The 14668-nt window shown below is 41.0% G+C and overlaps 1 protein-coding gene across 3 annotated transcripts in view; it reads left to right on the forward strand.

Moving 5' to 3' along the window:
• Positions 1-14668, forward strand: part of c13h12orf43 (chromosome 13 C12orf43 homolog) — a 58931-nt gene that overhangs the window by 33948 nt on the left and 10315 nt on the right. For 2 of the 3 annotated variants that reach the window (XR_005944815.1, XR_005944814.1), the window contains exons 6-7: positions 2858-3075; positions 5691-5805. Coding sequence is in view for 1 of the 3 variants with exons in the window: in XM_041202761.1 (XP_041058695.1) it covers positions 2858-3347 (490 nt within the window). In the remaining 2 variants the exon portion in view is untranslated. Of the gene's footprint in view, positions 1-2857; positions 3823-5690; positions 5806-14668 lie in introns of those variants that run through there. The other variant, XM_041202761.1, reaches the window with a different exon arrangement.

Raw genomic sequence — 14668 nt, forward strand, 5'->3', positions numbered from 1 at the left:
CCACAGTCGAAAGACTCTTGCTGCTACACCAGGAAGTCTGTTATATGCGAAGAAATCTAAACAGGTGCAACTAGCAGCTAGCGTTGCTTTTTAGGAAACACAATTATACCTCTATTTGAAAAGCAAGTGTTTCAAAGCTATTTGAAGAAACAGACCTGCAGGTGCTGCTGAACCAGACATTTAAATTGAGGCAACTTCCAAAGGAACCCCATACTGCTAAAGTTTAAGGGACTTTGATGGGAAACTGGTTTACCAGCACTGACGTATAGTTTTAAACTTGCACGGAAAATCAAAACCTGGGACTTCACCACTTGGATCAGTTACCAGGTTGCGGTTAGTGATGTTTGCAGTCAACCAGGAGATGCGCCATTGTGAAGTGGGACTTGATGGCTTAGTTATTTACACTGCCTTCTTTGTCAGGCAGCGAATATTGCTGGACTTATTGTGGGAAAGTGCAGCAGTCATATTCCACTCTACCACACCCAGCTTTTCTTTCACTTGCGGCTTTCTCTAGAGTCCCTGCTCTGTTCCTCATTCACGCCTATCCAGGCGGAGAATATTAACCAGGTTATAATTCCATGTTGCATCCTTTTTTCCGCCCTTTGCTGTCCAGCGATAGAAGACCTGAAACTGCGATTCCAATTGTCCTTAAGGGAAATGAAAGGACCCTGTACAAAATGCAAAGAGCCATGGGTCCTATAGTTTTCTTTCTTCCTATGCATCTTGGAACTGCCCCCAGTGGTATTATTGAAATCAGGAGTTTGCTGTGTGAGGGGGCACAGGAGCACAGCTGCATCTTATTACCATGCGCTGAACCATTCCTGTTGTTGGCCCAGGAGCAAGAATTTACTTGGGATTTTAGCACTCAGCAAAGAAGTTTGAGTAATGCTGAAATATAACGAAATTAATGATCCATACTGAAGACTTAGACCTGGAAAGGTCTTTGTATTTTAATTTACATGAGAGCCACATCCTTTAGTAGTTGGTGAGTAGAGCCCTATCAATGTATTTTGTTTGAACTTTTTTAACACGAAAATATTCAAATAGGTTTGCTTTCATAACTCTAAAATGAAAGTTTACTGCAGTGAGAATGTTTGACTGGTGGGTGGCAGTATATGCTGCATTTATAGCCCTTGAATTTCCTAATTTCTGACCAATTTTTGCTGTAGCAGTAATGTTGAGTGTCAAGTTTTACAGTGTAAACGCATGGTAATAGCTATTAATCAAACACTTAGGTCGTTGACACTATGGCCTGCAACACTGTTGTAACTTGCTGATCTGACCCAAGTGTTAACTGATGTGACAACACCTTGGTAGGAACTTGACTGACTTTTCACACATGGCAAATACTTGAAATTAATGGGATATGAGTGATTGTACTGTTGACCTGCACAGATTATATAACCTATATATCATATGGCCTTGCCAATGCCTGCCCTGGCTAAAGTGGTAGCACTAAAAGCGAGGCTGCTGATGGAGAAGCCAAGACGAGGTCTGAGAAACTTTAGATGGCAGCAGTGTAGTTGGTGGCAAGCCTAAATGATTATTGCTGGCTGTTGATGCTGACAGCTGTCATGTTTTCAGGCCACAGATAGGCTAAGCTACCAAGAAAGAGAGGACTTGCATTTATATATTGCCTTTTGTGACCTCAGGACATCTCAAGTATTTCACAGCCAGTGAAGTACTTTCGAAGTGTAGTCACTGTTATAATGCAGGAAAATGCCCAGTAATGTCATTGTAACTGTGTACAGTCCCACAAACAGCAATAACATAAACATCTTAGGATAATTCATCTGGTAATGTTCGTTGAGAGATAAATTGTGGCCAGGACACAGGAAGAACTTCCCAGCTCTTCGGATCTTTGAGAGTGCAAATGGGGCCTCATAATATCCCATCTGAAAGATGGCACCTCCAACCATACAGCCTTCCCTCAATACTAGGCTAAGGTGTCAGCTTGGATTTTGTGTTCGTGTTTGGAATGTACCTTAAGCGCATCATCCTCTGACTGAGACAAATTCACTGCCAATGATCCAAGGGTTTGTTTTTCCATAAATGACCTATAAGGACCTTCCTCACCATTATAAAGACTATGTCCAGAGCTTAGTCACCATCGTTCCAAAGCGAGTCCATTTTTGTTTTTGATTGCATCAATTGGGAAGAGTCCTGCAATATTGCATAGCAACATTGAATCATCAGTCAAGTGTCTGTGATGCAAGCTAGAAGCCTCTTGCAAGCAATAAATCTTGCACCCGAACAGTAGAATCTGTTGACAAGGCCCCCTCTGATCAGTCCAGATTGCGCAAGGTCAGGTAAATAGTTAATTATTCACTGAAGGTTACTGTGCCCGAGCTTCTTTCATTTGTTATTTTTCAAGCTGCTATGATAGCTGTTTCACTGAGGCAATTGTTTGAATTGCACGTGATTGGCATCCATAGTTGTTTAAGAAGCATCACTACAGAGACTGGTGCACCTAACTGCCTTTCCTGAGTATCTTTATGTGGGTGGAAACCCTGCATATAACCGAGACACCACATTTTGCCTGCTTAATGGGTGCTTACTTCCATTGCCTCACCCGGAATTGTAATTTATTTGATCATTTTTTGAGAAGAATTGAAGATGAGCATATAAGAAACACATACAGTTTTTTTTTAGGGAGGAGAATGGAAGGAAACAACCCTGGCTGTCATCAGGTGTTCAAAGCTATATCAGATCCTTTACTGGACTAACTATACATCACTAGACTTTGAGATAATCAGAAACGCATGAAATGATTGCATTGTTTTATTGAGTTCACGATATATATTTGTTGCAACTGAGTGCATAGCCATTCTTAACTGTTCTGTGTCAAATGTTACAGTGATTCAGACAGTGAGTGGGAGCGGCTGAAGGAAGCGGCAGTCTCGAGCAGCGATATACTCCAGCAAAGTTCCCTCCTTAGCACGCGGTCAGAGACAAACCAGACCGAAGGCCCCATCAAGGCTGAAGATAAAGGAAAGAGGAAGAAGAAGAAAAAAAAGAAAAAGCTGGCAGCAGAAAGTGGGGATAATTTAGACACAGGCAGCGATCGCAAAGAAGGTGAGCGAGTGTCCAAGGAAGGTAGCTTATATTCCAATTCAAGAAAGAAATCAAAGCAGATGTGCAAGGTCCCAGCCAGTGGGCAGGGACAAACTGAACTTATGGATGGAACTACTGTGGGGCAAGGATACTTTGAAATGGAACAGGCTGACCTTGAAAGGAGCAAGAAGAAAAAAGTGAAACACAAAAATGTCAAATGTGAATTTGAAAGAGTTAAACCAAATGTTAACCAAACAAAGAAAAAGAAAATCCCTGTCACAGATGGTTCATGACAGGACAGTACAGTTTTGCAGGCTCATATCTTTCAAAGTACAGTGTTTATTTTGAGTAACGTTTTGCAAGATCTTTTGTTCCTCTCATTTTTGTGTACTTTTATTTTGCCAATTACTTTGAAATAACTCTATTCTCAAAAGAGATGAGGAAGTAATGATTTCCTGCCTGCTGCTGGCCTGCCTCTGGGAGAATGTCTTTGAATGGAGAGCTGCTAGGCTGATTCAGCTGAACTGTGTATAATGGACTGCCACTGGAGAGAATTCTGATCGTGGAACTCATTGTTCCATTTATCTCCAACTTAGCTACCTGAAATGATAATAGATCCTTTATTCATTGGTTTGTAGACTTTCTTTGGTTTGATTTATATTTGAAATTTGAACTGCAACCATTTCAGTTCATTTTCTTTGGGTTTCAAAAGTATTTTCAATGTTCTGTTTTTTCATTACAACATTTTTAAAAAATCTTTTGAATCCATGTGATTAAAATGCTGCAGTGAATTTATTATTTCCTCTAAAACAAACTTTTATCTTAACTAACTGTTGGGTGGTTTGCTTACACCCATTAACCAATGTTGGAGTTGACGTTTCGAGTCCTCATGACCCTTCCATAGAACACAGAATACTGTTCTGTGGAAGGGTCATGAGGACTCGAAACGTCAACTCTTTTCTTCTCTGCCGATGCTGCCAGACCTGCTGAGTTTTTCCAGGTAATTCTGTTTTTGTTTTGGATTTCCAGCATCCACAGTTTTTTGTTTTTATATTTTTAAACCAATGTTGGAGTTTTGTTTACATCCATTAACCAATGTTGGAGTTTCTTTCCCACTGTGTAAGGCAATGCGTAAAAGAGCAATATCATTGAAGCAACATGTCCGATGAGGTACCATACATAAAGCTACTTAATAAGATAAGAGCCCATGTGTTGAGGGTAATATATTAGCATGGATAGAGGATTGGCTAACTTTTAGAAGACAGAGAGTTGGGATACACTGGGGAGACATTTTCAGGATGGTAACCTGTAACTAATGGAGTGCCACAGGGATCAATGCTGGGGCCACAATTATTTACAATATTTATTAATGACTTGGATGAGGGAAATTAATGTACTATTGCCAAGTTTGTGGATGACACAGAAATAGGTGGGAAGGCAATTGGTGAGGATGACACAAAGTCTACAGAGTGATATAGACAGGTGAAGTTAATGGGCAAAAACATGGCAGATGGAATATAATGTGGGAAAGTGTGAGGTTATGCATTTTGGCAGGAAGAATAAAGGAACTGAATATTATTTAAATGGAGAAAGACTGAAGAGAGCTGCAGCACAGAGGGATTTGGGGGTCCTTGTGCACGAATCCCAAAAAGCTAAGATACAAGTTCGGCAGATAATAGGGAAGGCAAATGGAATGTTGTCCTTTATTTCAAAGGGAACGGAGTATTAAAATAGGGAAATCTTGCTAAAACTATACAAGGCACTAGTTAGACCACACCTAGAATACTGTGAACAGTTTTGGTCCCCTTATCTAAGGAAAGATATACTGGCATTGGAGGCAGTCCAGAGAAGGTTCATAATGTTGATCCCAGGTATGGAGGGATTTTCTTATGAGGAGAGGTTGAGTAGGTTGGGCCTGTACTCATTGGAGTTTAGAAGAATGAGAGGCGACCTTACTGAAACATATAAGTTTCTTAGGGGGCTTGACAGGGTCAATGCTGAGAGGTTGTTTCCCCTTGTGGGAGAGTCTAGGACCTGAGGGCATAATCTCTGAGTAAGGGGGCACCCATTTAAAACAGAGATGGGGAGGACTTTCTTCTCTCAAGAGGGTAGTCAATCTGTGGAGTTCTGTACCGCAGAGAGCTGCAGAGGGTGTGTCGTTAAGTATATTCAAGGCTGAGATAGACAGACTTTTAATCATGAAGGGAATCAAGGGTTATGAGGAAAAGACAGGAACGTGGAATTGAGGATTATCAGATCAGCCATGATCTTGGTGGATGGCGGAGCAGACTCGATGGGCCGAATGGCCTACTTCTGCTCCTATGTCTTATGGTCTTATCCAATGCCATCTGAGCTCCCTGATACTGCAAGATCAAAATTCAACTTGTTTACAAAACTCTCCTGATTCCCAAGACATGTCAAATCTGTGTCTTACATGTTGGCTATGTCAGTCTTTGCCATTTTTGATGTGCTGGCTTTTTCTTGCCTCTCCTGAACATAGTGAACCACCCAGTACTTTGCCCAAGTGGTCGTTCTTCATATTTAAGCCCAAAAAAGTGAGCTTCAGAGAGGTATTCAACCAAGGAGAGAATTAAGCTTGAGAATCATAACTGAATGTCCGTGTGTGCTCTTTCCAGCAGGGGAAAGTGAATAGTGGAATCCTGGCTGATCTTCTCTCTTTTAACAAAAAAGTTCTCAATGGCACAGTAGAGCTGAGTAGCTTCTCCATCTACTCTGCATTCCTGAAATCAAGTAAGTCCACACAGAATGGATCGTGGCTGAGACTTTTCCCACCTTTTATGGTTTACCAGGCTATATTTATATGATAACCCTATCAGATACTTTGATGGAATTAGATGAATTAAGACAGAGGAGGCTTGTGTGAAATACAAACACCAGAATAAACCAGTTGGGCCAAATGGCCTGATTCTGTGCTGTAAATGTAAATATTTCGTGAACTGAGTCACCATGATGTAGTTTTTAATTACCTAAGGAAAATCAGTGTTGATAATTTACCTGAAGTTAAACTTTTGTCACTGTGCCATCTAGATAATGCCTGGTCAGTTATTAATTTTAAAACTAATATTTGCTTTTTGTTAGCCAAAGGTACTAAAGGATCTGGGACAAAAATGGGTATATGGAGTTAGGTCCCAGATCATCCATGATTTCATTCATTGACAGAACAGTCTCGAGGGCTACATAGCCTACTCCTGTTCCCATGTTCCTATGACTCTTACTGCAAGTTGCTATTGGTTCACTGGGGGGGGGGGGGGAAAAATCCCTGGTACAGTTATTCTGTTGCCTTATATGCACACCACCTGCCAAAATTGCTCACTGATTTTACTTTCCTATTTTTAAAGAATACTTAACTGTTAAAAGAAAAATTGTCTATTTATTGGTTAAAAGTAGTTTACCGAAAGTGGCCACTTATCCAGACCAATCTGGGCCGCCTCATGTGTCTAATTAGTTGATCATTCTCTGCATTGAGCTCATGTTTTTTTAATGCTGTACAAACAGAATTAACACATCAGTTGTCCACATTCACTCATTTTGAGTAGGGGTTTCTCAGCTGATTCAGAAAACAGCCCACTTGATATTAATTATATTTATAGTACATATATTACCCTCTTTTGTATGGAATGGGCTGAAATATATGAAAAGTAAATTCTTCTGTCTGGTATTTTAGTGTAGCTACTTATCCCTTATTTTGAATGGGTGAGCATCTTTCTTAAAATGATGATGTTTTTGTGTGCAACTTCAGACTAGCCACTTGGCTTTGTATTATTATACTGACCTAGACAACCACGGGGATTGGTAAAACCTGCTTTCTCAAGAGGAAGCAACCCTTTCAGTGACAATAAAATAGGTGGCACAAGAGTCTCAATTGAAGTGAAAGTATGAAACATTAGTTATAAATTTGTTTCTTTGAATTTACTATATTGTTGACTCAGTCCAAGATCTTGACTTTTGATTTAGCAATTTGCAGATTTGACTTGAAACTTTATTTATTTATCCCTTTGCCAGATGCAGTGTTTTTGTTTAAAAATATTTCCCTTGAAACAATGCCCAGTAGAGAGACCAATTTAGTAACCTGTTGTCAGGTTTCTGCTGATGCTGCATTGTATCAAGCCACATGAGTGACTAACACTAACACTGAATTTACAGAAAATGTTGGAACTACACAGGCCACATCTGTAGAGAAGGAAACAGAGTTAACATTTCAGTTCCTGAAACGGTGTAGGAGGCTGAGGTAAAGTGAAAGCAGAGCAGAGAATTAAATGGCAAGTGAATCGAAACAGAAGGTCATGCTTGTGGACTGAACGGACAGCAAAATCTGGATTTAATTTCCCCAATGTCAAAATACAGTATGCTAGGTTGAAAGCAATACAAGCAAATTGCTATTTCACCTGGAAGTGTTTGGAATATTCACCTGGAAGTGACCCTGGGCGGTGGGAAGCAAGGAGGTGAAAGGGCAGGCATTTCATGCACTTGCATAGGAGGGGAGGAGGCACCTTCCTTTGTTTTTATATATTCCTTGTTAGTGTGATTAGACAAACCATTTTTTTTGTCTATGACACAGTTGGAAGGGCATTTGGGGATGGGCATCATGCCGGCCTAACCAGCAATGCTCACATCCCATGAGAGAATGAATAAAAGGAAATATATAAGAAAGAGACCATTTGGCACGTTGGAGTTCCACCATCTAGCATTCTTAACTCTTGCATCCAGTTACATTTGGATTGTCAATAGTATTTTTACTTCTATTTCAAACATCATTAACTCCTTGAGTAAAGAATCTCTTCCTGATGTGTTTTAAATTAATTTTACGTAAATATTAAATTTATGCCTTGTAGTTCTGCTTTCCTGATTTAATTTGAAGAAATATTGAGGTGTGTAAAATATTAATAACTTTAATATTATTTAATCAGTGTTAGTATTATATATTCACCTTGATAACTCCCTCCGCTTAATACTTTTCATTTTGACTATCAAGATTGAACTTTCTCAAGGCTGCGGTTATATGTTTCATCTGTTGAAGTGAATCTAATAACATCCATTTTACGCTGTAGACTGCAAATCACACTCTGTCTAATAGTTCTAAACATACATGGAACTCATAGCCCAGGCAGTAGTTTGAGAGAGGAGGCAGAAATATGTGCGTTTTAATGACGTCAAAGAAACTCCAGTAAGTTTGAGACGTTGGTCCAGGCGGCCTATCGCACTGCCAAAGTACTTTTGAACAACAGCAGTAACTTATATTTATACAGTGCCTTTAACACAATAAAATGTACCTGCTTCACAGGAGCATTATAAAGCAAAATAGTCCATGAAACGTTTGGTCAAAGAAGTAGGTTTTAAGAAGCATCTTAAAGATGGAAAGTGAGGTAAAGGCACAGGAGTTTGGGGATGGAATTCCAGAGGTTCTGGTGTAGGCAGCTGAAGGCACAGCTGCCACTGGTGGAGTGATTAAAAGGGATGCCCAAGAGGCGAGCATTGAGCGACCTCAGATATCCCTGAGGATTGTGGAATTGGAGGAGATAACAGAGATAGGGAAGGATGAGGCTATGGAGGGATTCGAAAACCAGGATGAGAATTTTAAAATCAAGGAGTTGCTTAACCGGGAACCAACGTAGGTTATCGAGGACAGGGGTAATAGGTGAATGGGATATGGTGTGAGTTAAGTCACTGGCAGCAGAGGTTTTGAAGACACCGAGAATGTGGGAAGCTGGCTTGAATAGTCAAATCCAAAGGTAACAGACGACAAACCCAGCTTCACATTGGGTAAAACAACAGTACAACGTGATGTCTAGCCCATGTAGTGTGAACCAATCTTCCTGAGCAGATTTCATATCTCTTGGCTTTGTGTTTAAAAAAAATTGGGACCTGAGTCTGAAGTATTTTGCCATTTTTGCACTATGCAGAAACGACAATCACCACATATATAGCATCTTTAACATGGGAAAACATCCCAGCGTGCTTCTCAGAACCAATAAGACAAACATTATCAGCAAGTCAAAAGATAACATATTAGAAGAAGTGACTAAAAATGTGGTCAAATTATTAAGCTTTTTGAATCTTCAAGGAGGAGAGAGAGCGAGAAATCTAGGGGAAAAATTTCCAAGGTTGAGGGCCTGGATGGCTGAATGCATGGCTGTCAGTGGGGGTATGGGAGGGGGAGAAGAGATTGGGGGGATGCACAGGAGTTCAAAGTTGGAGGAATGCAGTGTTTTTGGATAGTTGCAGAGCTAGAAGAGGTTATCCTAAACTACTTCACATCACTGCAACAATGCTAATGTAACGTGTTCTTAACATATGTAACATTTAATATTGCTGTTAACTACCTGCCTTCCCATTCGGTACAGTTGCAATTTGAGCACCAATATTAGAAACTGCAGATGGTCATTCCATGGTTCCCAGTGTCTTTGTCTTTTCCACACCTTCCTGGCTGCTTGAACTCTGGTGTCTGCTCCTTGTGGTCTCACTTTTTGCCAACTCTCGGGACAAATGGAGTCGGGTAGGCTGTGGAAGAAATGTACAGCTTCTCAGATAACCTCAAATCTGCTAAAGTGTATTGCTAACACTGTCACACAATCGGGGGCATTCTCTGAACAAATAATCAAAGATAAAGAGTGAAATGATTGAGAGAAGGAGGAAGGGAAAAATCTACCAAGTCAAACAGTACTGCTTGTGTTCAAGGTTTCTGATTGCTGACTACTTTATAATTACTAACAAGTGGTTTGATGCCATCAATGCAACATGCTTTTACAAAAGTTATGTTTTCTGTATCTGCTACTGTAGATGAGAATAATTAGATTAAGTCTAACAAAAGAAAGTAAAGTTTCACCATCTATAACCCCAGTAAAACTTTGAAGTAAAAGGAAAGATTTTGAGACTATCCTTAAGAAAAGTAAATTAATGAAAATTGCAGTCAATTGTAAGACTCCATCCATGTCTTTGTTAGCTCCAGACTCAACTAATTACTCTGAAGCTCCCTTGCCCAGCCTCCCACCCTCCATAAACCTAAGCTTACACCAAAACTCTGCTGCCCTGTGTCCTAACTCGCACCAGCTCCCATTTACCCATTACTCCTGCATTCGCTGACCTATTTATTCCAACTTCACAAGCATCCCCATCCTCAACGATGGGGGAGCCCTGCACGTCATTGCATAAGTCAGTGCAAAAGACAAGGCTGAAGCAGTTGCAAGGTGCCTAGTGGATAATGCATACCGGACTCGTCCTGAGGGCCTCAGCATCGCGGATGCCAGGCTTCAGCCAATTTGATTCACTACACTGATATCAAGAAATGGCTGCAACCACTGGATACAGCAAAGATCATGGGCCCTGATAAACTCATCCTACAGAATAGCTATGGCCTTTGCCAAACTGTTTCAGGACAGCTACAATACTGGCCTTTACTCAACAATGTGGAAAGTTGCCCAGGTACGTCCTATCCATAAAACACAGGACAAATCCAATCTGACCAATTACAACTGCATAAATCTACTCTCAATCATCAACAAAATGATGGAAAGTGTCATTGATAGTGGCATTTACTCAACAGTAATCTGTTCACTGATGCTCAGTTTGGGTTCTACCAGGGCCACTTGGCTGCAGCCTTCATTACAACCTTGGTCCAAGCGTAGACAAAAGAGCTGAATTCAAGAGGTGAGTTGAGTGACTGCCCCTGATATCAAGCCAGCATTTGACTGTGTGCGGGATTAAGGATAAATTGAAGTCAGTGGGAATTGGGGTTCCACTAGTTGCAGTCATATCTAACACAAAGGAAAATCATCTCTGCCCCAGCAGGAGTTACTCAGGGCAATGTCCTAGGCCCAACAATCTTCAGCTGCTTCATCAATGACTTTCCCTTCATTATAAGGTCAGAAGTGGGGATGTTCATTGATGATTATGTAGTGTTCACACTATTCATAACTCCTCAGATAATGAAGCTGTCTGCATGCAACAAGACCTGGACAGGCTTGGGATGATGAATGGCAAATACCATTTGTACCACACAAGTGTCAGGCAATGACCACCCCCAACAAGGTGAATTTACCATATCCCTTTGACCATCACAGAGTCCTCCTTTATCAACATTCTGGGGGATTACCATTGACCAGAAACTTACCTGCATCAGCCACATAAATACTGTGGCTACAAGACCTGGTCAGAGAGGCTAGGAATTCTGCAGTGAGTAACTCACCACCTGAATCCCTAAAACCTAGTCATAATTTATAAGGCCCAAGTCAGGAGTGTGATGGAATACTCTCCACTTGCCTGGATGAGTGCAGCTCCAACAGCATCCAGGACAAAACAGCCTTTTTGATTGGCACCCCATCCACCAAGATAAACATTAACTCCCTCCACCACAAGACTCTGGCAGCATTGTATACCATCTATAAGATGCACTACAGCAACTTACCAAGGCTCCTTTGACAACATATTCCAAATATATGACCTCTACCCTAGAAGTACAAGGCCAGCAGACACATGGGAACACCGCCACCTGCAAGTTCCCCTTCAAGCCACACATCATCCTGACTTGGAACTATATTGCTGTTCTTTCACTGTCATTGGGTCAAAAACTTGGAACTCCCTAATGGCACTGTTGGTGTACCTACACCAGACGGACTGCAGCGGTTCAAGAGGCAGTTCACCACCACCTTCTCAAGGACAATTAGAGATGGGCAACAAATGCTGGCCTTGCCATCAACCCTCTCACCCTATGAACATATAAAAATAGCACCTCACTTTTAAAATTGTCGATTTCATGTTAAAACCCATCCATGGCCTTGCTCATCTTTATTTCTGTGTGTTCCTCCAGCACCACAGCTCTCTGAGAACTACGTTCCCCTTATATATCTCCCCACTTAGTTTGCCCCATCAATGTGTTTCCAGCCATCTGGGCCCTAAGTTCTGGAATTTCATGCACAAAGATAGATGTAAGAGATAGCATGGCACTTTACTTAATAACAGCCTTGGCCAATATTTATCCCATAACCAATGTCACTAAAAAACAGATTATCTGGAGATTATCCTATTATTTGTGGAATCGTCATGTGTATAAATTGGCTGCCACATTTCCTACATTGCAACAAAGAATATGGTTCATAAGTACTTCATTGTCTGTTAACTTGGGGCATCCCAAAATTCATGAGAAGTGCTATAAAATTGCATATCTTTCTTATATATAATTGCAAGTTGTCCAGTGGAACTTTTCTTTGGAGATAGAGATGCCTGAGAAACAAAATGATGAACCCTTGCTTTAAATGAGGTTCCTTCTAGAAATGCTTACATATAGAAACCTGCAAAATGACATATTAGGTTTTTAGCAACTGGACAGGAAAATTCTAGTGTGCTTCCATTTGCTGGATTTTTGTGGCTTTTTTAATTTTTAATAATCTTATTTTCATAATGGTAACAGTGTTTTGTCAGAGAAACCAGAATCTGTGCATCCTCTTGTACTTAATCCAGAATCCTTTATATTGATGTATATGTGTTTTGGTGTGACAGATAGTGATGCAGAATTTTCATTTGTTTTGCATCTACTGGGAAAACTGAACACTCCAAGGTCACACGTGTATTGGATTAGATACAGCATTCTGACAGCATACCTTGAAGATATCCTTCCCCCGTTGCTTTTATGTTCTGCACAGATTTCCTCGGGGAAACAGTTTGAAGCTGTCTGAACTAATTCAATTCATTAAAAAACAATCCCACTGGTTTGGGTTTGGTGGGAACCCTGAGGTGAATGGACTATTCATTGCCCTTTAATCCTTGACCTGCTGTCGATAGATAACTGTCCATGCAGTTACAGATATCTATGCACATGAAGGTTCACTTAAACTTCATTCTTGATAAAATGAACAGTAGCAAGATTTATCCCGTTTAAATTTCATATTAAATGTCCTCCATTCTGCAGGTATAGGTGAATCACATAGAAGCAGAAATACACAGCAGGCCATCAGCAGTGGAGCTTAACATTTAAGTGTGATGGAATACTCTCCATTTCTCTGGATGAGTGCAGCTCCAATAACACTCCAAGAAGCTTGACAGCATCGAGGACAAAGCAGTCCTCTTGATTGGCCCTCTATTCACCACCTTAAACATTCACACCCTCCACCATCGACGCACAGTGGCAGCAGTGCGTATCATCTACCAGGTGTACTGCAGCAACTCACAAAGGCTTCTTCGACAGCGCCTTCCAAATCTGCGACCTAACCTAGAAAGACAAGGGGAGCAGATGCATGGGAACACCACCACCTGCAAGTTTCCCCTCCAAGTCATACACCACCCTGACTTGGAACTATATTGCTGTTTCTTCACTGTCTCTGGGTCAAAATCCTGGAACTCCCTTCCCAGTAGCACTGTAGGTGTCCCTACACCACATGGACTGCAGTGGCTTAAGAGGGCAGTTCACCACTACCTTCTCAAGGGCAATTAGTGATGGGCAATAAATGCTGGCCTAGCTAGTGAAGCCCACATCCAGCGAAAGATTAAATTTTTTTAAAAAGGTATGTACTCAGAACTGAGGGCCGAGAATGATTCTTTTCTCTATTAAATACTGACTGACCTGCTTGCACTTCCAGTGCATTCTGTTTTTAGTTCAGATTTCCAATATTCACAGATTTTTTAAAAAGCCTCACTCCCCTTCTTAAGCATGGAGGCAGCCCCATTCCATACCTTCTCCCCAACCCAATGGCCTGATTAGTACCGGTTGCTTCTATGTTATTCAGGAGCCAATTCCAGAGTGCTGGCTCCTGAAAAACATAGAAGCAACTGGAGTGCTGGGAGCTGTAATTCAGTCTAACCTCTTGAGCAGATATACCAAAATAAATTTGCTTCTTTGCCCTCATGTGGATTGGCAGCCCCTAATTCTGCCTCCTGCTTTTATTGAAAAATTAAAAGAAGAGTGCCGCAGCATGGGACAGAGAATGAGAGAGGCAATATCTGCCCTACCCAGCATTAGTTATCAGTTATACTCATATGCTTGTTTATATGCACCTTACAAGCTGCAAAAATAACTCTTCCTGGCTAAGCAAGTGTTTCTTAGTTGTGCCTGTATTTTTCTTCCCTTCTCTCTGTGATCATTGTTACAGGTACTGGTCATGCTCCAATGTACAATTGATCATTCTTCAACTTTGAGACTACAAAAATGAACAGTGAAAAATAGGAACATAATACTTAGGAGCAGAAGCAGGCCACTTGGCCCTTTGATCCTTGCCTACCATTCAATAAGCTCATGGCTGATCTGGTTGTGGTCTCAACTCCGCTTTCCTGTCCATCCACTATAATCCTTGATTCCCTTGTCTATCAAAAATCTATCAAACTTAGCCTTGAATAACTTCAATGACCCAGCCTCCACTGCTCCCTGTGGAAGAGAATTCCACAGACTAAAGACCATCTGAGAGAAAAAAATTTCTCATCATCTTGGTCTTAAACAAGAGACCTCTAATTCTTAAGCTGTGTCCCCTAGTTCTTGTCTCCCCCACAAGAGGAAACATCCTCTCGGTATCCATCCTTTCATAACCCCTCTGGAGGTTATATGTTTAAGGTTACCTCTCATTCTTCTAAATTCCAATGGGTATAGGCCCAACCTGTTCCACCTTTCATT

The sequence above is a fragment of the Carcharodon carcharias genome, chromosome 13, assembly GCF_017639515.1.
Source record: "Carcharodon carcharias isolate sCarCar2 chromosome 13, sCarCar2.pri, whole genome shotgun sequence".
Classification (NCBI taxonomy): Eukaryota; Metazoa; Chordata; class Chondrichthyes; order Lamniformes; family Lamnidae; genus Carcharodon; species Carcharodon carcharias.